Source organism: Miniopterus natalensis, chromosome 6 (genome assembly GCF_054644295.1).
Source record: "Miniopterus natalensis isolate mMinNat1 chromosome 6, mMinNat1.hap1, whole genome shotgun sequence".
Classification (NCBI taxonomy): Eukaryota; Metazoa; Chordata; class Mammalia; order Chiroptera; family Miniopteridae; genus Miniopterus; species Miniopterus natalensis.
The window spans coordinates 59,528,739-59,551,766 of NC_142086.1; the positions used below are offsets into that span (position 1 = coordinate 59,528,739).

General features: G+C 40.6%; 2 protein-coding genes across 2 annotated transcripts in view; one reads left to right on the top strand and one right to left on the bottom strand.

The window, feature by feature from the left end:
* The first annotated feature begins 3,191 nt into the window (after positions 1-3,191).
* KCNMB3 (potassium calcium-activated channel subfamily M regulatory beta subunit 3) lies at positions 3,192-17,482 on the top strand. Its single transcript, XM_087818301.1, has 4 exons — positions 3,192-3,253; positions 10,661-10,852; positions 11,498-11,696; positions 16,346-17,482. Exons 1-4 carry the CDS (start codon positions 3,192-3,194, stop codon positions 16,412-16,414), a joined length of 522 nt encoding a protein of 173 aa, XP_087674427.1. The 3' UTR covers positions 16,415-17,482.
* Positions 16,313-23,028, bottom strand: part of PIK3CA (phosphatidylinositol-4,5-bisphosphate 3-kinase catalytic subunit alpha) — a 63,751-nt gene continuing 57,035 nt past the window's right edge. Inside the window, exon 21 of the mRNA XM_087818300.1 lies at positions 16,313-22,423. Within this exon, the coding sequence (XP_087674426.1) occupies positions 22,153-22,423 (271 nt within the window). The 3' untranslated portion in view covers positions 16,313-22,152. The remainder of the gene's footprint in view (positions 22,424-23,028) is intronic.

Below are 23,028 nucleotides of genomic sequence, written 5' to 3' on the forward strand. Positions count from 1 at the left end.
CTTGGAAGTGGCTGCCTGTAATGCTATATACCAGCAATTTTCAACCTTTTTTATTTGATGGCACCTATAAACTGTTACTAAAATTCTGTGGCACAGCAAAAAATATATTATTTTTTTTTTCTGACCTGATAAAAAATAAGTACAATTTTCATTCATACACACCGGATGGTTATTGTTGTGTTGGCTGTTGTCATTTTTTAATGTGACAATCTAAGGGAAAAGAGGTCAGTGCCCCTGCCTCAATAGTCAGGTACTGCATGTTTTAAAAATTCTTGTGTCGCATCAGTGGGCCTCCTGCAGCGCACCTGCTGAAAATCATGGCTATATAGAGAAAAGGCATGAAACCCTTAGGCTCATATCTAGCTCATAGTAAGGGCTGGATAAGTATTAGTCACTAGTATTATTAGTCATCAGAGCAGGAAGAACATCTGCAGGGAGGTGATGCTGAGTTCGCTGACACATGTCAGTGCTGATTTGATTAGCAAAGGTGGCTGGAGATAGTCATTAAGATTAAAAAAAAAAAAAAAAGAAAGATACCATCTAAGACTCCGTGAGTGGGTGGCACAGATCATACTCCCTTGCTGTTTTTTTCCCCTTGCAAAGAGAATGTAAGATCAGATATGACTTTACTTTTGACAGCTTAAATTATTGCTTACATCAGCAAAAACTACTCATACAGAGGTGATGGTTCAGTTAGGGGTTTATTTACTCTCCAACACACAAATACACAGAGACATGCAAACAACATAGACTGTTACAGATTTATTTGGTTGTTGTAAATGATTTGTGCATCTCTGAACTTGAAAAGAGAAATATAGTTCTCATGAACATGGAGAATTTTAGCTACAAAGGAATTCTTAGCTGTAATAGGAGTGTGTAATGGAGAGAGCGTAAAAAAAAAAAAAAGAGAGTAGTTTCTCCAGCATGTTAAAAGGAGAGACAGTTCTTTTTTCCTCGAGTAAAGCATCTGTAAAATGCAAAAGAAAATGCCTGTGGACTCTGGAGTCTGAAATTCATGATGTCAACATTTTGCAATAACACGCCGTTTCATCTATAAATCTCACAGCAGCTTCTGGGCACTAATTAAGTTTCGCCATACTCATTCAACTCACTGAGGTTTATTTACTCCCTTTTTACTGAGGGAAACCAGGGCAGAGAACGTTTACAGAGTTCCTTGAGGTTACAAAGCTGGGACCTGAACCCAGCACCAAAGACTCTGGCCCAGACAGGGAGGAAACCCACACGGTGGCTGACAGTTGACTCCGGGATGATGTTCGGTGGGGCAGGAAGTGGCCTCCAGCAACCCCGAGAGGGAGGAAGGTACAGGGAGGGTCTAGGGGACCAAGAGCGGGGACCAGAGAACATGACATACAGTGACGGAACAAGTACCCAGTGCCTCTTACCACCAGGCCACGCTTCGGCCTGCGGTGTTCCTGAACAGGCTCGTGGATTGCAGTGTATGCCAACCGCTGCAGGCTCTCCCTGAGGAGCAGGCTTGGTGGAGTCTAGGTGTGGAGGGACTGGCTGTCGGGCACGAGGGGAGTGGCCTGGTATCGGTGGGCAGAGAGGCTGGCCAGCTACCAAGGGAAGGGGCACCGGGAACAAAACCGAAGGGCAACAGGTTATGCTCCCTTTTCACCTGCCATCTTGGTCCTCTTTTACAAAGAAAGAAAAACCCAGCACAGGTTAGGTCTGAGATGCACTGCAGATGGCCCACTGGGACAGCTACACCCAAGACATACCCAGGGACAGACTTGTCCGGGACCCAACGTAAATCTATCTGGGCCCATCAGAACTTTTGAATTGAGATTAAAAGTAATGTAAAGGAACACACTTTTGCCATACTCTCTTAAGGTGAATTTTTAAATATGGTGCATGAATATTTTTACTTAAATGAAACTAGAATCAAAACAGGGGGATGACCGGAAGCCCCAGGAAAGGCAGGTGCAAATTCTGGGTGCCAAGTAGGGGTCTCACAGGCTCAAAAAACTGTTGTATATTTGAGGTTAAATAAAATACAAAAAAAATAGCAGCAAATCATTCACTTCTTCAGAGAGAGTCACATACCAAGTTGCAGGGGAATTTATTAGCACATCTAAATCTGAAAAAAAAGTTATTGTATATTTATAACGCTAAGTTACAAGGAGAAGGCAGAAGGCCTCTGGCTGCTATCAGCTTTTATTCCAAAAAATTCTGGTTGCTATCAGGTTTTGTTTCAAAATGCATGCATTCATTAAATACAAGTAGTTTACGAAGGACCTAGTCCCTAACTCTAACAGAAAAATAATCCAATCCAGAAGTATATAAATTATACCTTTTCATTAAACAATATTAAACCAACTGCAAGTAACAGTTAATAGGGTATACATGCGTGGATGTTTATAGATGAGATTATACTTACATTCTTGCACCCACCACTGTTTTGGAAAAAGTTAAGATAATAACTTTACTAAAAAAATACAGCAAAAAACTAACAAGCAGACAGAACACCTACAGCAAAAGTAGTGTAGCTAGCGCTGGACCCTCCGCGTCTCCTAAGCTACAATGTAATGATCAGTGATACTTAGGATTCGGGAGCTATGAAAAGACCCCCAGATGCCTTTCAGGTTATCAGCAAAAGGTAAAATATTTGCTACTTTTTAAACCTTTGATAGAGCTTAATGGTGAGTTACTTTATGGTCCTTCGGGCCTGGAAAATTTGGGAGATCGCCTATGGCACAGAAACGTTCCTTAGCACACGCACAGACCAGCGAAGGCCCTGCTGGGGTCGCACTGAGACAGCCCGTCCGTGAGCCTGGAGCTGCGCGCGTCCCTCACCCGCCCCCGGGCCCCGGGCGCCAGGGCCTCCCCCAGGCCCGCAGGTCCCCGCGGCGACGCCGGGGCTGCGGCGGGGGGCGCGGGCGGGGCGCGCCGAGGCCCCGGAGCGGTCGGGGCGCAGACCCCGCGCGGCCCGCGGCTGCAGAACCGAGGGCGCGGCGCTCCCGGGCCTGCGGGGCCCGCCTCGCAGCCGTCGGGAAGGGGGCGCCGCGCACCCCAGGGGCAGCTCCGGAGGCCTGGGCGCTGCGGGCGGCCGCCCTCGCGGGGACTGCGGCTCCCTGGGGCCCCCACTTGGTCGATGCTGAAGCGTCGCTCTCCCGCGCCCTCGGAGGCGGCGGCGGGTGAGCGGCCGGTCCGCGCAGCGCCGCGGCCTCATGCAGCCGGTCAGCGTCCGGGTTCAAACGACCCTGCAGGGCGGCCGCGGGCGCCAGGGGAGGTGAGTTGCCCCCGCCTCGCAGCCGGGGGGCCTCGCCCACAGGTGGCCGCAGGAAGCGCGCCCGCGCGGGAGTTTGGGGGCTGAGCTGGGTTATATCCTCCGACGGTGCCCACTTGCCGTGACTCCCAGGGGACCCCGGAGGCCCCCTCCCGCCCCCCCGCTGACTTCTGCGGGCTGCATCCTTTCGCCTTGGCGCCCTCCTCCAGGTGACGAGGCCTTGGAGGCGAGCGCCCTGGTGAGCCGTCCCTGGCTCCCCAGCACCAGAACTTACACAGCACACAGTTGCTGCTCAGAAATGATGTTTTGGTGACCCCGGCCGGGCTGCTCAGTGGTTAGAGCCGAGGTCCCGGTGGATTCTGGCCCAGAGCAGGCGCCTGGGGTGCAGGCTGTGCCCCAGTCAGGGCGAGAGTGGGAGGCCAGCAATCGACGTGTGTCTCTCTCTCCCCTCCACTCTCTCTGAAAAGCAATGGAAAAATTATCCTCAGGTGAGGGTTAAAGTGTGTGTGTGTGTGTGTGTGTGTGTGTGTGTGTGTGTGTGTATGTATATATGTATGTTTTGATTGAGTGAAGGAATGAGAACATTACTACCAGCGCTTGGTCCCATTACTGAAGCATGCTTGGGCTTTGGAGTCACAGACCTGGGTTCAAGTCCCACCACCTCCACCACTTAACTACCAATACATTTGGCCGTTGTTATTAACCAACCTTAAGGAAAGAGAGGAAGATAATTTCTTTAAAGATTTTTAGAGAGAGAGGGAAAGAGAAACATCCATGTGAGAAAGAAACATCCGTCTGCTGCCTCCTGCATGCCCCTGATGAGCCCACAACCCAGGCATGTACTCAGACCAGGAATCGACTGGCAACCTTTGGGTGCATGGGGTGATGCCCGACCAACTGAGCCACGCTGGCCAGGGCACTTCTTAAGAGGGGGAAGTGAGATGGTTAAGCTATCCTGAGGCCCTCTTTTCTCACCAGGGGAACGCAAAGCAGAGGGGTGAGAGTCTTAAGCTTCACTCCCTCTGCCTGTCCCCAGGTTTGGGGCAGGGGGGCAGTCAGTGGGCACCAAAATTGAGAGAAGAGCAGTGCCTGAGGCTGTTTGAGGAATGGGATGTTAAAAGCTTGCCAACTTACTCCTGGGAGGGGTACATTTCACAGCCAAGGTCACTCACTTGACCCAAAACCCTGGATGATCTGTCAGTGGTCGAAGTGGAGTTGGGAACTGAGGAAGTGGGAACAGTAGAGATCACGGTGGTCATCACATCACCCATTTCCATCATCTTTTAATTACACTCATGGGTATTTGAGATAAAGAATGCAGGGGAGTGAGATATAGGGGTTTGGACGGATGTGGGAGTGCAGAGGAGGAAGGAACAGACAGACCCAAGAGGAAAGAGATAGAGGCAAAAACACTTCTCTCTCAGAAATGAACTAATGCTTTTGTGAAGAGACAATTAAGGTGAATCATAGATGGCAGAAGATCAAATGGCAAACTTGCAATGGAACAAGCTTTAATGCCCCGTTCTTAACATAATTAACCAGGTAGAAGAGCAGTTGTGTTCTCCCCGAAGCAACACAGTATCCCATCTTCATTTCTGAAATGCACAGTTGGATTATTGCTCTCTTTTCTTACCAAACTCGATGAACCATGTTGACTTAACCTCATTTACTGTTTCAAAGGAAGTTGTTAAATAATTTTATAATTAAAAAATAGAAGGGTACCCTAGCCGGTTTGTCTCAGTGGATAGAGCATCTGCCTGTGGACTGAAGGGTCCCAGGTTTGATTCCGGCCAAGGGCATGTACCTCGGTTGCAGGCTCGATCTCGGCCTTGGTTGGGGCATGTGTGGGAGGCAACGAATCGATGTGTCTCTCTCACATCAGAGTTTCTCACTCTCTCTCTCTCCCTCCCTTCCTCTTCTCTGAAAAAGCAGTGGAAGAAATATCCTCAGGTGAAGATTAAAAAAAAGAAAGGTAAAAAACAATTAACTAAATCTCTTCTGCAACACAAACAAATTATAGGGAAATCGTAACTTAACATACACAATGCTTAGGAATTACATACACATGTGAAACTAGCGTCAGAGGAATTATCAAGCTTTGATGAACCACAGCTTCTTTCTAAGGAACACTTTTTGTGCAAGTCACAATGTTGGAGGGAGAGGCTGCTGGCATCTGCAGGGATCACACCCAGATTGGAAAATTCAAGGGTTTTGAAATTGAGTTTGCCTCAGGCTGAGCCAGAAAGCACCTGTAACAATGTGTAGTATCAGGGAGTGTGAAAGTCAGTCCTTTCTGCAGGGGAGACAACGGAATGGGGGTGGGTACTGCCTTGACTGAATAAAACATTTGCAGGTAACACATTGGTTACAAGTGGAGATGTATTGCTGGCAAAAAGGAATTAAAATGTTGTTTACGCATCTCTGGCTAGAGAGCAAAATTAGATCATTATTAAGTGCTTTGAAGTCCTTGGATGAAAGGTGCTTGTAAATACCACAAAGTTAATTACAGGCGGTTTATGGTCTTGGAAAACTTATTCAACAATAAGGAAGTGATTGAGGAAATTATGGCATATTCAATTGTTGGAATATTATTATTATGATGTAGAAGGGTTACAAGCATTGCTGCGGACATGGGAAAGTGCTTATGTTAAGTGAAAAAGACAGGATTTAAAAACCCCCACTATATCCATTGTGATCTCAGTCTATTTAAAATAGTATAGAAGAGGGGAATAGCCCACTAAGTGAACAGTTATTATCTCTAAGTAGTAGAATTGTGGGTGATTTTTCTTTTCTACTTTCCAAATTTCATAAAATGAACATATAAAGTACATTACTTTCACAAATTCTATGACATTTGTTGAGGCTTTCTTTATGGCTCAGTTGGTGGTTAGGTTTCATAAATGTTCCATATATGTTTGAGAAGAATATATATTCCATAGGGGATGGTGTTCTGTATTATCATTGAAATATAGCTTGTTAATTGTTTTGCTTAAATCTATTTCCTTACTGATTTGCCTGGTAAATTACTGAGGGAGTGTGTAAAAATATCTCATAATCTGATAGTGGATTTTGTCTGTTTCTCCTGTAGCTCTGTCAATAAGGCAATGCTACTAGGTACATATGAATCAGTATTATTTGATTTTCCAGGTGTATTGAACTTTTAATCAATGTTATTACCTTCTTTACTTTTAATAAAGCTTTTTAATCTTAAGGTTCATATCAATTTGCTTTTCATTAGACTTTGCCTGACTTATTTCAACATTTCTATATGTGTTTTAGATGTATCTTTTGTAAAAACATATCTGTTTAAATCTAGTCTGACAGTCTTTGTCTTTTAGCTGGATTATTTAATCCATTTAGATTTATTGTAATTCCTGGTGTACTTGGATTCTATCATGTTTTTGTGCTTTCTGTTTGTCCTGTCTTTTCCATGAGTTTTTTAACTCTTCTTTCTTGCTTTTTTTGGGCATTGATATCTACCCACCTACCCACCCCTTCCATTCTTTCTTCCTCTACTAGTTTTTTAGTTAAACAATTTATTTATCCTCTCTTATTTGATACTCCAGAAATTTTAGCATGCAAACTTGAAACTCATCAAAGAGAAATCAATGTCTTTATCTTTCCCTAGAAAAACACCAGGCTTTTAGAAGATACAAACTCTTTCGCCCCTTTAAGTTATATGTTCTTGTCATGTGTTTATTTTTCCTTTTAACTCTATAATGATGATGATGATAATTTTATTTAAAAATTTAAAAAATAATTTAAATATTTATTAAATTTAGATGTTATTATTTGATATAGTCAATATCTTCACTTACCCATTTACCCCTTAATTGCTCTTCATTTCTGTTTAAATCTCAGCTCTTCCATCTGAATTGTTTTCCCTCCGCCTCAGGTAAATACCTGACATTTTTCTTAGTGAGGACCTACTGATGGCAAAGTTAGTTTTGTGTGCAGCTGAAATATCTTTATTTCATACTTATTCTTGAGAGATTTTTGCTAGGTATAGAATTCTGTGGTTACTTTCTCTCAGCATATTGACAACATTCCTGTCTTCTGGCTTCCATTCTCGTAGAGAAGTAAGCTTTCAACCTATCTCTCATTCTTTTGGCGTTAATCTGCCTTTCCCTCTGGCTGCTTTTAAGGTTTTGTCTTGTCTTGGTGTGTGTGCAATATTTCTGTGATGTGCTTAGATGTGGGTTTCTTTTTATTTTATCTCACTGGGCTTCTGGAATCTGTGGACTGTGGTCTTCATCAGTGCTGGAATTTTATTATCCTATTAAAAAAACTCTCTGTATTATCCTGTTTTGCAGATCTGTCTCTCTGTTTACTTATCTTTTCAGATGTATCTAATATACTGTTAAATTTTTCCACTGAGTTTGATTTCAATTATTTTATTTTCATTTCTAGAAATTCTATTTGATTATTTTAAATATTGAATTGGTCATATTTTAGAGTCTTTTGCTCTTCCTGATATTTCTCATCCTTCCTTTATTTCTTTAAACATATTATAGATACATTTTTATATACTGTCCAGATATCTGAAGTTTTTGGTGGATCTGGTTCTCTTGTCAATTTTTTCTCACTCAAGGTCCCTTATTGTGTGTTTTATAACTTTGAATGACAACACATACTCCTCAAAACTCTATAAGATTCCTTTGAGGTGAGCTTCTCTAGGGAAGAATGTATTTGCTGCTGTCAGCTGCCAAAGGGACAACTACTTGAGACAACATCAAATGCAATTTTTAGTTTAAGGCTTTTGAATTTCCCAGGTAGTGTGAATTCAGGATAAAACTCTTTTTAGGAACACCTTAAAGTTCCAAAATCTCAGGGGAGATTGTAATTTTCCTTCTTTACTAGTTTCAGGGTTTGAGGTGGTTATTTCTAGTTTATTCTTTCGCTGAGTAGGGGGTCCTTTGGGTTCCCAGTTCTAGATGAGTGGTGTGTGACATCCTATACCTTGGATAGCCTTGGGCATTGTGTCCGGTCCTCGTGCCCTCCCCCGAAACTGGGAAACTGAAGCTCAAGGTCACTAAGTTCTGCAAATGCCCTGAAGGTAAAAGTTTACTTCGCTCCACTTTCCTCTTTAGGTTGCTACTTTCAGAGAGTTTTTGTCAGTTGAGTATTTCCAATTGTTTTTGTTTTTAAAAAGCTTTGGCCAGAATTTTTCGTTGTTCACAGAGTGGGTGTGCAGTCCACCATGAGAATGAAAGAGAAGCCTATTACTTTTACAACAATGAACATATATATGTGTATCCATTTTTGGTGATTATTCTTTCTCCCAAACATGAAGTAACTTCTTCACAAGGGATCTATGAGGTTGTCAACTTTTCATAAAGCCTTGAAACTAAGTGGACAGAAACATTAGAGAGAGAAACACAGTCTGTTAGACTACCAGGTTCGTCTCTTTCCTAAATGAGATCGGAATCAGGCTATGCCAGTTTTATGTCTCATATAGTTATAACTGGGTTTGTTAAATCGATGTACCAGAAATGCCAGAGAGACCTCGCAACAAGCTTCCTCACACGTGGCTTCCATGGACACCTTACAACAAAGCTCCAGGATACCTCACGATACATAGCAGCTAAAGTCCAGTTTCAGGACACAAGGGCAAATGCAGGGAGCCGGGTACTGGGAATGTACCCAACAAACTAGCCAAGCCTTACTTTAGGACTAAAACTCTTCATCAATCTCTCATGTGTGTTGATACATTGTAAAATGTACTGGCTCAAATTCCATTAAAAAATTTCCCCCCTGCCCGTTCTCTGAGGGTGGCATGACAGAGGGTGATTCAAGTATCAAAGGAGACTAAAACCCCCCAAACCGGGTCCTTGATTCCCAAGGTAGTAATAACTGCAGAGTGCGGCTATGTCTGAGGTTGGTGCTCCCGCTGCGGGCTCCTGAACCATCCGATTGTCTGACGTTCCCCTCGACTCTCTTTGGAGTCTGAAGATATTGCCAGTAGAAAAAGAGCTAGGGAGGGGAAGGAGAAGGGGAGGATGGGGCATAAAGTATAAAATATGCTTTGGGCCCTGGCCGGTGTGCCTCAGTTGGTTGGAGCACGTCCTGTGCACCAAAAGGTTGCAGGTTTGATTCCCTGTCAAGGGCATAGGCCCAGGTTGTGGGCTTGATCCCCGGTGGCAGGGGTGCAGGAGGCAGCCAATTTATGTTGCACTCTCACATCAGTATTCTCTCCCCCCCTTTCCCTTCTTTTCTCTCTAAAAATCAATAACCTATTCTTTAAAAAAAATAATAAAATAAAATATGCTTTGGAAGAAAACTAGTCATTCCCTTGACGAGGTTTTTGCTTGGCTTCATGGAGCCTGAGTCTCTACCATTATTGGTGCATTTGTTTGGTTTAAGATTTTCTTAAGCCTCTTAAAATGGACTCATCTCTGGGACTCAGCTGCCTTCTGAGCAGGGAACAGCAAATCAGGGACACTGGCCGTGGGGAGCAGTAGGACTGAGGCAAATGGGAGAACACGCTTCTGTCCGTAGGGGCAGCCTCTGCTCGGTTGGCCAGCCGTTCATAGGCAGAAATGTGGATCTTGTGATGCTTTCAAAAGTCAGAAGTCAGCATTTTTATGAGATTTCATGATTTTTGAAGTGTTAGTAACTAATCCCACATTAAAAAAAAAAATCCACAGAGAAAGCCAAACAAAGCACATTTGTGGGCTGGATCCTGTCCATGGGCCACCAGTTTGTAACCTTTGTGTTGGACTTTACTATTCATTGGCCACCCCATTGTGAGAGAATTTATTACATCCTTTGCTGGGCAGAGCAGGGAGAGGGAGAGGAGAAATGTGGGGCCACTCATGGGCCAAGAGAAGAGCGGGGAAGGGAGAGAAGACAGCGGTGAAGCCTTCATTATCCTGAGTGGGTTGGGCTGCGGGCCAGAAAGCCCCATGGCCAATGGGCTGCCCTTCCAACGGCTGGATGTGAAAGATCAAGTCAGATGCTAGTTCAGGATGCTCTTCATTCCAAATGTGAACTTTTCGAGTCACTTTCCATAGGAAATTCATAAAAGAATGTAAAAAATAGTTTCAGGGGCAATGTGCAATAACCCTGCATGATAGGCAAGTTCATAACACTTATTTACATGAAACAAACAAAAGCTACTTTTACAGGTAATTCTTTTCTAGCCATTGGTTAAAGACTTCCACCAGGCAACATTCCTTAGTTTTGTTTGTTACACCCAAGATAAAAAATTATATCACATCATTTTAGCATGTTTAGATAGACTTTTCACCAAGCTCTGAACATGGCATCTCGTTGGGTTGCATCGAGCTTGTTTACGACCCTTAGGTGGGCAGCAAATGGGATCATCCCTCAACCCCCAGGGGCTGGTAAATGTCCCCACTTCTTTATAAGCTTATTGAAATCTCTCTTCTCCACCTCCCCCCACCCAAGGACAGCCTTTTCTGCCTCAGAGTGGAAGAGAAATACAGACCACAGCGACGGAGACCCACCCGACGGGCACAGGAAGCTGCCGTCCAGTGCTGCAGAGGACAGAGCCGTGCTGCTGGGGTTCGCGATGATGGGCTTCGCGGTTCTGATGTTCTTCTTGTTTGGAATAGCCATCCTACAGCCCTTCATGCTTAGGTAAGAAGCGGGGAAAAGAGGCCCAGAATTCCCAGTGCAGATCAGATGCGGGCGCAGTGGCAGAGAGGGGAGGCTGGCTTTGGTTTCTGCAGCCCTCTGATCACTGTTCCTCCCCGGTGCTGGGTGGGAGCTGGGGGTGAGCAAGAAGTGTAAGAAAGTGGGGGGTATTTCTTTCCCCCTCCCCAACTCTCATCTCAAAAATACCCCCAACCACAAATCCACAAATGAGATAGTCATGTAGGTAATAAATCCTCCCTTTACCATGCAGGCATCCCAGGGCAGGGCTAATTTAAGCCTTCTACATGAGCACAATACAAGTTTTTGAGCCTGAGCTTTTTGAGTTGGCTATGTCTCCCTGGCACATTCTAACAAACTCACTCGGGGGATGCTGAAGTTTGGAAACCATTGATCTCAGGGTTGGTGTAGAGAGAAATATGCCAGGAGGGTCCTAACTGAGACGGAGCTTGGCGATTTGTTGCTATTTATTCCATCTGCAGGTCCCCCAAGCTCCCTGGTCACTGTGTGCCTTCTGCGATGGTCCTACACGACCTCGAAATAGACAAATGTCTCGGGTTACCACATTAGACCTATCGAACTAAGTTTTCGAGAGGGTGCAGATCATTATTTTATTTTTTCCGATTGAAGCCCTCAGAGAGAAGACGCGAACTGCACCGTCATCCACACACGCCTCACGGACGACGGGACGGACTGTGCTCCCACCTGCGGCGTGGGCTGCCAAGGTCAGGGCAGGCACCCCTGTCTGCAGGTGTTTGTGAACCTCACCCATTCAGGTCAGAAAGCTCTCCTACATTATAATGAAGAGGCTGTCCAGATAAATTCCAAGGTAATGCTCTAATTAAAAAGTTCTAAGTACAGCAACCCTTCCAGGCCCGACTGTCCCCAGCGCCGTGCAGTACCCTGGGCCGTCTCTAGGGATAAATCTGTTTCCTTCCAGTGGATGTCTGATAGTGATCAAATCAGGATAAGTGAAGCTAAAAGCATTCTTGGAGGACAAATGGGGTAAATAGAGGAGAAATTACTCCAATTCCACACACTGATGTCTGGAATTTATAGCCTGAACCAATGAAGAGAGTCATTTCTGGGTGGTCTTCCTTTTGAAGGTCCCACTCCCCATCATATCAAAAATGGTAAAAGGTACAGTCCACCTTAAATCAGGCAAGTCATTTTTCTTATCAGAGAAATTGAAAGGATTAGTATAATTTTGATCTTAATAAGTTACTCAACTGGTTCATGTGATATAAAGTGTACATTCACACCTAACAAAGTTGAGCTGTATTAGATTAGTTCGCACGTTATACTTTGTTGCCTTCACTTAATCACTAATTTTAATTTGAGGATTTCTGTTTTCTATTTTGGATGCAATAATTTTTAAGATGTCAAACATTTTTATAGGCCATTGGCACAGTGTTTGGAGTGTCTAGTGGATGTGGCAATAACCTCGAGCTTTTTGGGGGAAAAATCACCAGCTGATAGAGCTCCCTTATCCACTGGTTCTGCCTCCCAGGAACCAGAGCCCATGTGGGGCCCCTCTTTGTGGACCTAAGACAAAAGCCTCATTATGCTAATCCTTTAGGGAGAGATTTTACTACAGGACATCAAGACAAAGACAATAGAGGGATGAATAGGTGCTGAAAGCACACAGAGAGCTCAGTAAATATTTGTTGAATGGACAGATGGATTGAGTTACTGTCCAGGAAGAGACCAAGGACCTGCATGTCAGGAGCATGGTCCTTATGAAGTTGGTCAGTCGCTTCTGCAATGCCTTTATCCTAAGACTACTTTCCCACATCTCTGCTTAGTGCCTGGAAATGGCCATTTCACTCTGTGCCTGTCTGCAAACCCTTCCCCATGAGCTATGTAATAGGTTTCGTCACCCTGAGACGGAAACTCCCCACTAATAGCTTTATTTTGAAGCTACTTCAGAATTAAACTGTTAGGTGCCTGGTGTCGGGAAGTGTCTTCATCTTTCTCCTCCCCCATGTTCCTAGTGTTTTTACACACCTAAGTGCCACCGAGACAGGGATGACTTGCTCAACAGTGCTCTGGACATAAAGGAATTCTTCGATCACCAAAATGGGACCCCCTTCTCGTGCTTCTACAGCCCAGACAGCCAAGCTGAAGATGTGATTCTCATGAAAAAGTATGACCGAATGGTTATCTTCCACTGCTTATTTTGGCCTTCGCTGACTCTGCTAGGTGGCGCCCTGATTGTTGGCATGGTGCGGTTAACACAGTACCTGTCCCTTCTATGTGACAAGTACAGCACTGCATTCAGAGGTGAGGCAGGTGGCAAAGCACCTTACATGGAACGGCACCGGCCCACACTGCGGAGTGTGTGGAGAAGCCAAGGAAGGAGCCGAGGAATCTCAGGATGGTGGCCAGACTGAAGTCTTGGCCTTCAGATACCTGCACTTTCTGCACGCCAGGACTTAATTATGTCTGCTTGCAATTCAACCATGAAGAGGCAGTGAAGTATGATATGGGAAAGAAAAACTTCTAAAAGTCTCACATGTATTGTTTATCCTGTAAATATGTACAAATCCACCATCTTTTCTACTCTAAATCTCTTTCCATATTAGCCAAGGAAGCACTTTTTGTTCCCACATGGCAAAATGAGCTCAAGGTAGCTGTCCTTCAATTGCAGCTCTAGCTAGAACTTATCCATGTGGAAATAAATGATTAGGGTATCTGGCCTACCCAGCAGTGGACAACCAGCCTAGTTCTACACAGTATAGTTCCTATTAAAACACTTCTCCAAAAAATTCTTGGTGAAGACAGTTCATTCACTATAGGAGACACTAATCTGGTGATCACCAGAGGTGTGGCCCTACCATTTCATGTCACCATCCGTGATACAGGAGGGAAGCCACTGCCTAGAAAATTCACCAAGTTTAGAGTTACTTGTACTGAACTTTACCACGTACCATGTAAGTCTTCTCCCAGCAACAGTTTTTAGGTCATTATGCTTCCCGTAAACTCATTCTTTGCACACATTCTGGGGAGAGTGGGAGATGGACGGAGCTGTGCTGTGCAGCAGGGACATGCTGCCCGGGATGGAATTTGACATTCATCTCAGATTATCTGCGTCACAGGAAAACCCCGCATGGAAACTCACCACTGTCCATGCACTAATTGATGACTCAACCATCGTTATTAAATAATGTCGCTCTCCCAACAGGTGCTTTCCACATTAAGCTGAATGTATGAGATGAAAACAGTTTATTCTGAAAACCAATCAATGTGCCTTATTTTTAAAATTTTACTAAAAAAAATCTTACTTCAGGGACAATAGAAGATGAGACTCTTGAAGCAACTCTTCTATGTAGATGTAACCAAACAAGAAACTTTAATCCTAAGCCAATTTAATGCCTTTTAGAAATTGATTTTAAGCCACAAATTACTAAATAAACTGAAGTCAAATTGAGCAATATTGACTTGACCGGTAATGAACAATTCTGGTGTTTTCTCTTTCTACTGTGGAACAGTGGAGAGGACATGTGTCTCAGAGTGGGAGAGCCAAGATATGGAAATGACTTAAGTGTCCATCGACAGATTAAAGAAAATGTGATTCTAGAAATGTAATGTGTGTATACATATACACAGTGAAATATTATTCAGCCTTAAAAAAGGAGATCCTGCCCCGGCCGAGTGGCTCAGTTGGTTGGAGCGTTAGAGGCAACTGATCGATGTTTCACTCTCACATTGATATTTCTCTCTCTAAAATACCAAGTGAGGATTTAAAAAGAAAGAAAAAAGGAGATCCTGCTATTTGCAACAACACAGATAAACCTGGAGGGCATTATGTTAATTAAAATAAGCCAGCTACAGAAGGAAAAGACGGCATGTCACTGCATTTATGCAGTCTAAAAAAGTCAAATACACAGAAACAGAGAGCGGTACGATGGTTATTGGGTGTATGTGGGGGAAGTGGGGAGATGTTGGTTAAAGGGTACAAACTTTCAGTTATAAGATGAGTACATCTAGAGATTTAGTATACAGCATGAGGACTAGTTAATAATACTGTACTGAAGACTGGAAATGTGCTAAGAGAGTGGATTTCAGGTGCTCTCATCACACACACGGTATCTGTGAGATGATACGTTAATTAGCTTGACTGTAGTAATCATCTCACTATGTATATCAAATCATTATATTGTAGACCTTAAAAATATACAATCCTCATTAAAAATAAATTCAATCAGCCTCAGTACCTCTCATCAGACAGCTGGTGTAGGGGTGAGGGTAGGAAGCTGCAGGAGAGGATCCTCCCCACCTCCTCTTGGCTAAATATGATATGCATTTAAGGTCCAGAATGTGCTGTTTAAAAGGTTATGGTAAACTCTTTTGTATACCAAAGACTTCCCTGTAATAGAATGTGTATGCACATACATTTAAATCATTCTGAAAATTGAGTTTCTGTAGTTTTCTTAAATTAAGGACACATCTTTCTTCCATTTCTTAGTAAGTTTGACACCCACCTAATGATATGCCATTCTTGGGATTTTTCTCCTAACAAATTCAAAACCACTAATTTGAAACCTAGAGGGTGTGAAAGTGTGAAACCTGAAGTATCTGAATTCCCACAGTTTTCCATCTCAGGAAAGAGACATTATGCTGGGAGAACAGTCAATTTAGAACAATGTTAAAGTCACTCAAATCACTTGGCAAATAAACAAATTTAAACAATTAGGTGCTGTTAATTGCTTAGAAGTACTAAGTGCCAATGCCCATGTGCATTATGGGTCCAAAAACCACTCAGACTTACCTTTTGCAAGGTTTACATGAACTGAAAGCAAAACCAGTTTGCTACTAATCTAAGTTCTTTTCTAGGTTCTCTTCTTCAGTTGACTTGGAAAAAAGTGCGTTTGCACATACAAACACATTCATAAATGTATGTGTATACATGTATTTAAATACAAGCCTAGCCCGGCTGGCGTGGCTCAGTGGTTGAGCATGGACCTAGGATCCAGGAGATCGCGGTTCGATTCCCGGTCAGGGCACATGCGAGGGCTGCAGGCTCTTCCCCAGCAGGGGGCGTGCAGGAGGCAGCCGATCAATGACTCTTTCATCATTGATGTTTCTATCTCTCTCTCTCCCTCTTCCTTCCTCTCTCTGAAATCAATAAAGATATATATATTTAAAAAATAATAAAAGTATATAATTCTTTATGCTTACAGGAAGTTAATACTGAAACAGATTATTTCTCTAACATTCATCACTTTACTGGGGCAGAAAAATTGGCTTTGAAGGCATAATTATTTCAGGTTACTGTTCAATGTTTCTTAGTCATTACTGGTAAGAACTTGAATTCCACTAAAGTTTGATTAGCAATACTGGTTTGCTTTTAAGTATTCAAAAGATAGCAAAATATAATTATCAGTTATTTATATAGTACACAGTTTAAAATATATAGTACACTAAGGATTGTTTGGACACAAGTCAAGGTAATTTCTGTCTTTTTTTAATAAACAGCGTGATATTACAGACTGCGAAGTTAAAGAAAAGCAGACATTGACAGTTTCTGATGAGCACAAACAGTAAGTGCAGTCACAGGCCAAACTTCTTGCCAGGAACAGCAAGACTGGGAAGAGGTCTTAAATTAATTCTATATTTTCAGTACAATAACACATGCATCTCGCTGTGTCAAATACTTTTTGGGCCATCATTAAAAGAACATTTAAAAACATTTTTCTCCTAACTAAAGCAGTATACCACAGGACTTCAATTCATTGAATGACAAAATATAGAGAGATCTGCTACAATAAATGGGGCTAAAAGGATGGTGGGAACTACTTTGTAAAATTTCCAAAGTCAACATTTGGGTATGTTAGTAGTCTTCACTTGGTAGTGCCACGTCCCCCAAGATGTTAAAGTGTTATGTTCCAGAAGGATATATTCTTTTAGATTTTATTCAACCCAATTAAGTCCAAGGACTGAATCACATTTAAACCACTGATTGCATCTGAAACTTAGGTTCCATAACCAAAAACTTTCCTAGAAATCAGATAAAGGGCAACTTCTCTGAACACTCTTAGGAACATAAATTAAACTTGATAAGGGGCCTTTTCTTATGAAATCAATAGATAATGACCACATTTGGAAATTTACACTAGAATCAAGGAGCTCAGTCTTATTAAAGATATTTTGAGAAAATATCAAAGTTGGTTTTCTGCCTCTTTGCTAACCTAGAAGAATGAACTAAAATAAGATTCATGTAAAAAAAAAAAAGTACATGGCTCGTAGCATAACCACAAAATTATTGTAGTGACAGATTAAATATGATTTAGATAGATTCATAGACTTAAATAGCTTACAGAATGCATTAAAAAGCCCCTTTCCATACTTACCAACATGAGGAATGGAGTCTATGGTTGGTAGTGAAAATCAGTTACCCAACTACACTAAATGTATGTACAAGGGACTGATTTTATTTATTTTCTCCCTGCTAAAACTTACATGTAATTGTGTAAAAATTAAGTCAGAAAATTTCCTTATGGCTCATAACTGTCACTTTATGCTAGCTAGCAGGACTGTAATATTAACATACCTAAAATATTAACATATCTACACAAAAGGAACGGCGCTGGTTAAAAAAAAGGAAGTGCAAAACTTGAACAAGTGGAAGACTTGAGTGAAATGAGCTTCTTTAAATACTAACATCCCAACTTGGGAAACTCCTAATAAATTCTAAACTCTTCTGAATTTTAGAACCTTGATGTTTACACCAAGAAATAAAAGATGCCTCTTGACTAGAGCTAGCAAGCAGTGTGTATACAGATAGAAATGTGTGCAAATATACACACACTAATTTCACTAATCAAGAAAACAGAACACAACTAATTTCAAATACTGAATTCAAGAACCTAGTACCATGAACATCCTAGCACTATAGCCTTTACCAAATGGCTGGAGCAATGATTAATTTTTTAACCAGAATTTTTTCTTAACGTCTCCAATGCCATTAAAAACAAGGCATGCGAACTCTGACTTCATACATCTAAAATACAGTGCTCTGCAAGTTTCTGTAATATCAGAGCCTGAAGTATTGAATCGTGACTCTATTTTTTCCTTATTAACCTTCTGAGGTAGAGTTACCAATCCAATTTCATCAGGACCAGAGTTATCTTGAGCTAACCCCTAAAGTGAACATAACATTTAATAGAAAAGAAGAAAGGCTTCCCAGGCCATGGCACATAAGATACATTTACAATTTTTAATGTAATGATTAAAAAATAAGAACGGTTTGTTTATATTTTAAAAAACAGCCCAGCTGTATTATTCTGTCACCAAGAATTATTATCTGAGTATCCTGTCAATGCTGAATTTTTGTTCAGCCTTCACAACCCCACCCTTGATGAAGAGTTAATTCCCTTGTGGTATGCACAATATACTCTCACAACTTTCAGCCTTCTCTCGTGCCCCATCTGAGTGGACATGAAGAATGTAATTCATTCAGACAACTCCTCCCTGTTTTGCACCCGCCCCTCCACATTCCCCTCTTCTCAAACACATCTGAAGTATGAAAGTTGTTTTAAAATAGTAGAAGCACCACAATCCGTTAACACCACATATGGCCTTTAAACTGAAATACTATAGTGATGTCTTGGACATCAAAATCAATTTTTTAAGGTGGATTCTGAGTGTGTGGGTCCAGCCCAGGTCTGCTGTTGGTGCAGATACTGAAACAAAAGGAACTTATAACATCAGAAAAAGTTAAGCTGCTGGCTTTAAAATAATGCTAGAAATTAAATTTCTTCAAAGAGCTGGCAAGCATGGGCCATTATTAGTCAGGATTAATTAAATGGATTTATAAAATCATAAGAAACAAATCCAAATTTATACACTGTGAAATTTCCATGGTGCCTTTAGAATCGAAAGGCTGCTTGTAATTTTTTTAGAATGCCAAATCACGCAATTTTTGATGGAAAAAGGAATACAGATGGACTGTGTTTTACCTATGTGAAAATTACCAATCCATTTAAAATAAAATCCAAGAGGGTATATACATTCTAATCAAGTCATTGATTATTTTCCTGATTAATAAGAACTACACTTTACACAAAATACTTTATCAGCAGTTGTTTTCATCAAAAAACCAATAGTCATAGTTTCACAGTTGAAAAAGTTACACATTAAAATATTTTACAATTCATTATATATTCACCAGGCTCCCATTTCCTAAAGGGCTTGTAATATAAAGCAGAGTAGAAGGGAGAACCTCAAAGTTGAGCACTTTGACACTAAGTTTTACACAGGACACTAAGAACCACAAAAAGCTTAGGTTCTATCATAAAATAGAGACCAAATTCCATTCTTGATTAAAAAATCCAATTAGAAACATCTTTTTAAAAAAACAACAAATTCCACAATATGATTAACAGATTTCAAATTAACAGCGGTGTAAAAATCTTCAAAATAAACAATTTTGTATAGCTGAGATTAAAACAAAAAGGTAAAGCATGATTTTCAAACAGTTGATTATTTTTTGCTAGAACATGTTTAAAATTAGGTTTTACTTTCTTTAAACCTGCTTTTTCCCCTTTGAAATAGTCATTGAAGGAAATATTGCTCAAGTGATTGTATGAATTTGTAGAAGCAATAGTCATACCACATTCAATGACAGATGGTTGGCCACAGGAACTGATCAATTGGAATTGTTCTCTGATACTCAAGTACCTGGAAGCGACTATATTGTCATGATTTGAAACATATCCTGGTCACCCATGTAGCGTTTAATTCCGTTTTTGTTTCTTTGCCTTCTGAGAACCACCCGTCCCTTTTTTTCTTATTTTTAATGCTGTTTGCTTAAACTCTGCTTGAATTTGTTTAATATTTACTTTGCTTTTAGCCAGATCACTTAATCTATATTCTTTATAAAACTGGTCTACACTTCTCAAACAGACTTAATTTGGTTGTAGTAACTCTTGAAAATAAATGTCAATGATGAAATAAGGTATGTGGCATGTGTTTTAATGGTGGAGAGGTCCCAGGGAAAGGGGACTAATTGGACTGATGTGGAAAGAGCAAAAATTGCATAAATTTTGTGCAAGGAAGCTCAAAGCTTTTTTGGCACTTGGGTAAAACACGGTTCTCTGTTAAAACTTCACTTTCCACCATCAGAGTCTCAGATTTGTACCATTTCACTGAGTTTTCCTGTAATCAGTCCCCAATACAGAAAAGACTGGGATGTTAGTATGTATGATAACTGAATAGATCTAAAAGACACAACATGTGAATCGCTAAGTTTTAATAAGTTATGAAATCTTTTGCGAAAGAATCTATTGGTTTCCTGCTTAAAAGAGAGTTAAAATTCTTCTGAACTATTCCAAGACAGTTTAGAGAAATAAGTTCCCCTAATCTTCGAATTTATTTTTCTTGTTGGCAATATTATATACATGCTCTAGTGAAGTACCTAAATCTCCAATAATCATGCCCTTTCAGGGCTCTAAACTAGCCAAATATTAGGAGTATTTGTTATTAGAGTCCTTGTTCACTGTTCAAGACTTTTACTATAGGTGACTGATTTCATAGGTGAAGATTTTTTAAGTGATGCTGTTTCACTAGAGTGTACAATGTGCACTCATTGTAAAGTTGTATTCCAGTAAGATGCCTAATCTAGAAAACTGTCAGTAAATTATTGCACTTTTTCTGGTGTGGCACCTGGACATTTGCTAAAACTATCTCGTAGGGAATTAACCATTCATTTCAAATACTGAGTAAAATGTCGGATTCTGGAGTGATGACTAGCATTAGCCCCTCTGTCTTGGGTTAATGTTTTTCAAAATGTTTAAGAATGTGTCCTGTGCTCAAATGCAATTTAGTAAAGTTGGAGAGTGAGCCCCGATCACTTAGAAATGGGACATGATCTTAAAATGGTTTAAGATCCTACTTTTATTACAGAGATATTGGAAAAATAGCCTAAAATGGTAAAAAGCTCACAGTTTCTATTTCCCCATATTAGGAAGTCTTATTCATGAGCATACCTCGGCACAGGGCCTAAGCAATCAGGAAGACACTCTAAGTTTATTCATTCTGGTAACTAATTTCGTATGACTGAGGTGTCTGAACTATGAAAGAGGACGGAAGATGGGGCTTCTTGGAAAAACCGGAAGAAAAGGAAAGAGGCCAAACTTCACCTGTTTCTTTACGTAGTTATTCACTGGTATTGGTGTAAATGGGACAGTGCTTGAGCCGCCTCCAAAGGCCAAGAGAAGAGCTGACCGTGCTGATATAACAATAAAAATTTGGGGTGCAAAACAATGCATGACTACGGGACAGATCATGAAATAAAGAATATATATTAATGATAGTTTCTATAATATAAATAGCCTTTAATAAAAAAAATAATCTTTTTAATAACATTAATACTCACTTCTATTTTTCTGGAAAACATGCATGAAAAATGTATTCAATTCATCAATTGCAAAAGGAGGAAAAAAAAATCAACTTAAGGTGAATACTGTACAATTCTGAAGCAAGAATTATTCCTGCTCCTTCTTTCTCTAGGATGATTATTTTAATTTATGGGTACCCAGAATTTCCCTGGGAAATAAGAATCAGATTCTTGTAAATACTGTCCAGAAAAAACCCCAAAAAGCCACCCTTTAACAGGTCTCATTTGTGACTGCTTCTAAAACTTTGCAGATAAGACCTCAAATAGCCAGAAGGTTTGATTTATTAAAAAAGAAGTCTCTGGTGAAATCTGAAGAGTCCCTTCTACCCCAAGCATTTTTCTTCATTAAACAAGGAGTCAAAAAACCCACTTCAAACTATAAGTTGAACAGCAATGAAAAAATAAGAAATTTCATTATTTCCAATCATAATGTAATTTAACATCAAACTCCAGTTTACCTGGACCTAATGCATTAATAGACTTTGTGTGTCCACATTTCAAAACATAGAATATTTGCAAGGCAAAAAAAGAATATCATTCTTTTTCCTTCGTCATTTCTATATATACTGGGGTTTTTTTTGTTTGTTTTGTTTTTTAAAAAAAGATACAAACAATCTTCAAAGTTTACCTTTTTGGACTTAAGGCATAACATTAAACTGCGCATTATTCTAAAGCTTAATTTTGAAATGAACTAGTTTAGTGCTTTCAAACCCTGTTTGCATTTGCATTACTTAAATTATATAGTATTGTATTTCTGTTCTTGCTGTAAATTCTAATGCTGTTCATGGATTGTGCAATTCCTATGCAATTAGTCTTTGCCTGTTGACAGTTATTAACAGTGCAGTATAGAATCCAATATTGAGCTTTCAGTTTCTTAGTTATCACTTCAGTTCAAAGCATGCTGCTTAATTGTGTGGAAGATCCAATCCATTTTTGTTGTCCAGCCACCATGATGTGCATCGTTCATTTGTTTCATGAAATATTCCAAAGCCTCTTGCTCAGTTTTATCTAAAGCTAGGGTCTTTCGAATGTATGCAATATCATCAAAAGACTGTAGTTCTGGCATTCCAGAGCCAAGCATCATTGAGAAAAGATTTATGAAGAGATTGGCATGCTGCCGAATAGCTAGATAAGCTTTGTAACACATCTCCTGAAACCTACAAGTAAGAAGAACAGTTTGGTCAATACGAAGCAAAGGGCATTAATACTTTCAGGTCTCTGCTCAAATGTCACATCATTAGAGAGGCCTTCTTGGACAAACCTATAAAAAAATAGCATTCCTCTCCCCAATCCCTTTTTCCTACACTAGAACATAAACCCTGTGAGTCCAAAAGGACTTTGTTTGCTGCTTTATCTTCAGCACCTACAATAATGTCTGGCACTTTAGGAGTTTAATAAGGAGTTAGTCTAGGGCAAAGACTGAGTTACAGATAAAACAAAGCTTTATAGAAGGTTTTAAAAGTACTTTAAGGTTTAAGATAGACAATGATATACCACAAGGTGATAAGAAAAATTATCAATAAGCATGGTAATTATAGTTGACTGAATTCCTCAAATTGCATGACTAAAAATATCGTAAGCACTATACATTATTTGTCAATATAGAGAAGGTGGAGCTCAAATATTTAAACAGCAGTAAGTAAAAGCTTTTAATGTATTACGAAGCTTAAAGATCACTTTCCTTCTAGACTTTAATTAACTAAATAATTTTTTTTTTCTGTTTTCTTCACAGCATTACACAATAAATAAAACCAATACATTA

Coding starts and splice junctions, on each gene's coding strand:
- KCNMB3 (XM_087818301.1), top strand. CDS start 3,192: ATGCAGCCGGTCAGCGTCCGGGTTCAAACGACCCTGCAGGGCGGCCGC. Junction 10,853..11,497: donor CTACAGCCCTTCATGCTTAG/GTAAGAAGCGGG, acceptor TTCCGATTGAAG/CCCTCAGAGAGAAGACGCGA. Junction 11,697..16,345: donor CTGTCCAGATAAATTCCAAG/GTAATGCTCTAA, acceptor TTTAATAAACAG/CGTGATATTACAGACTGCGA.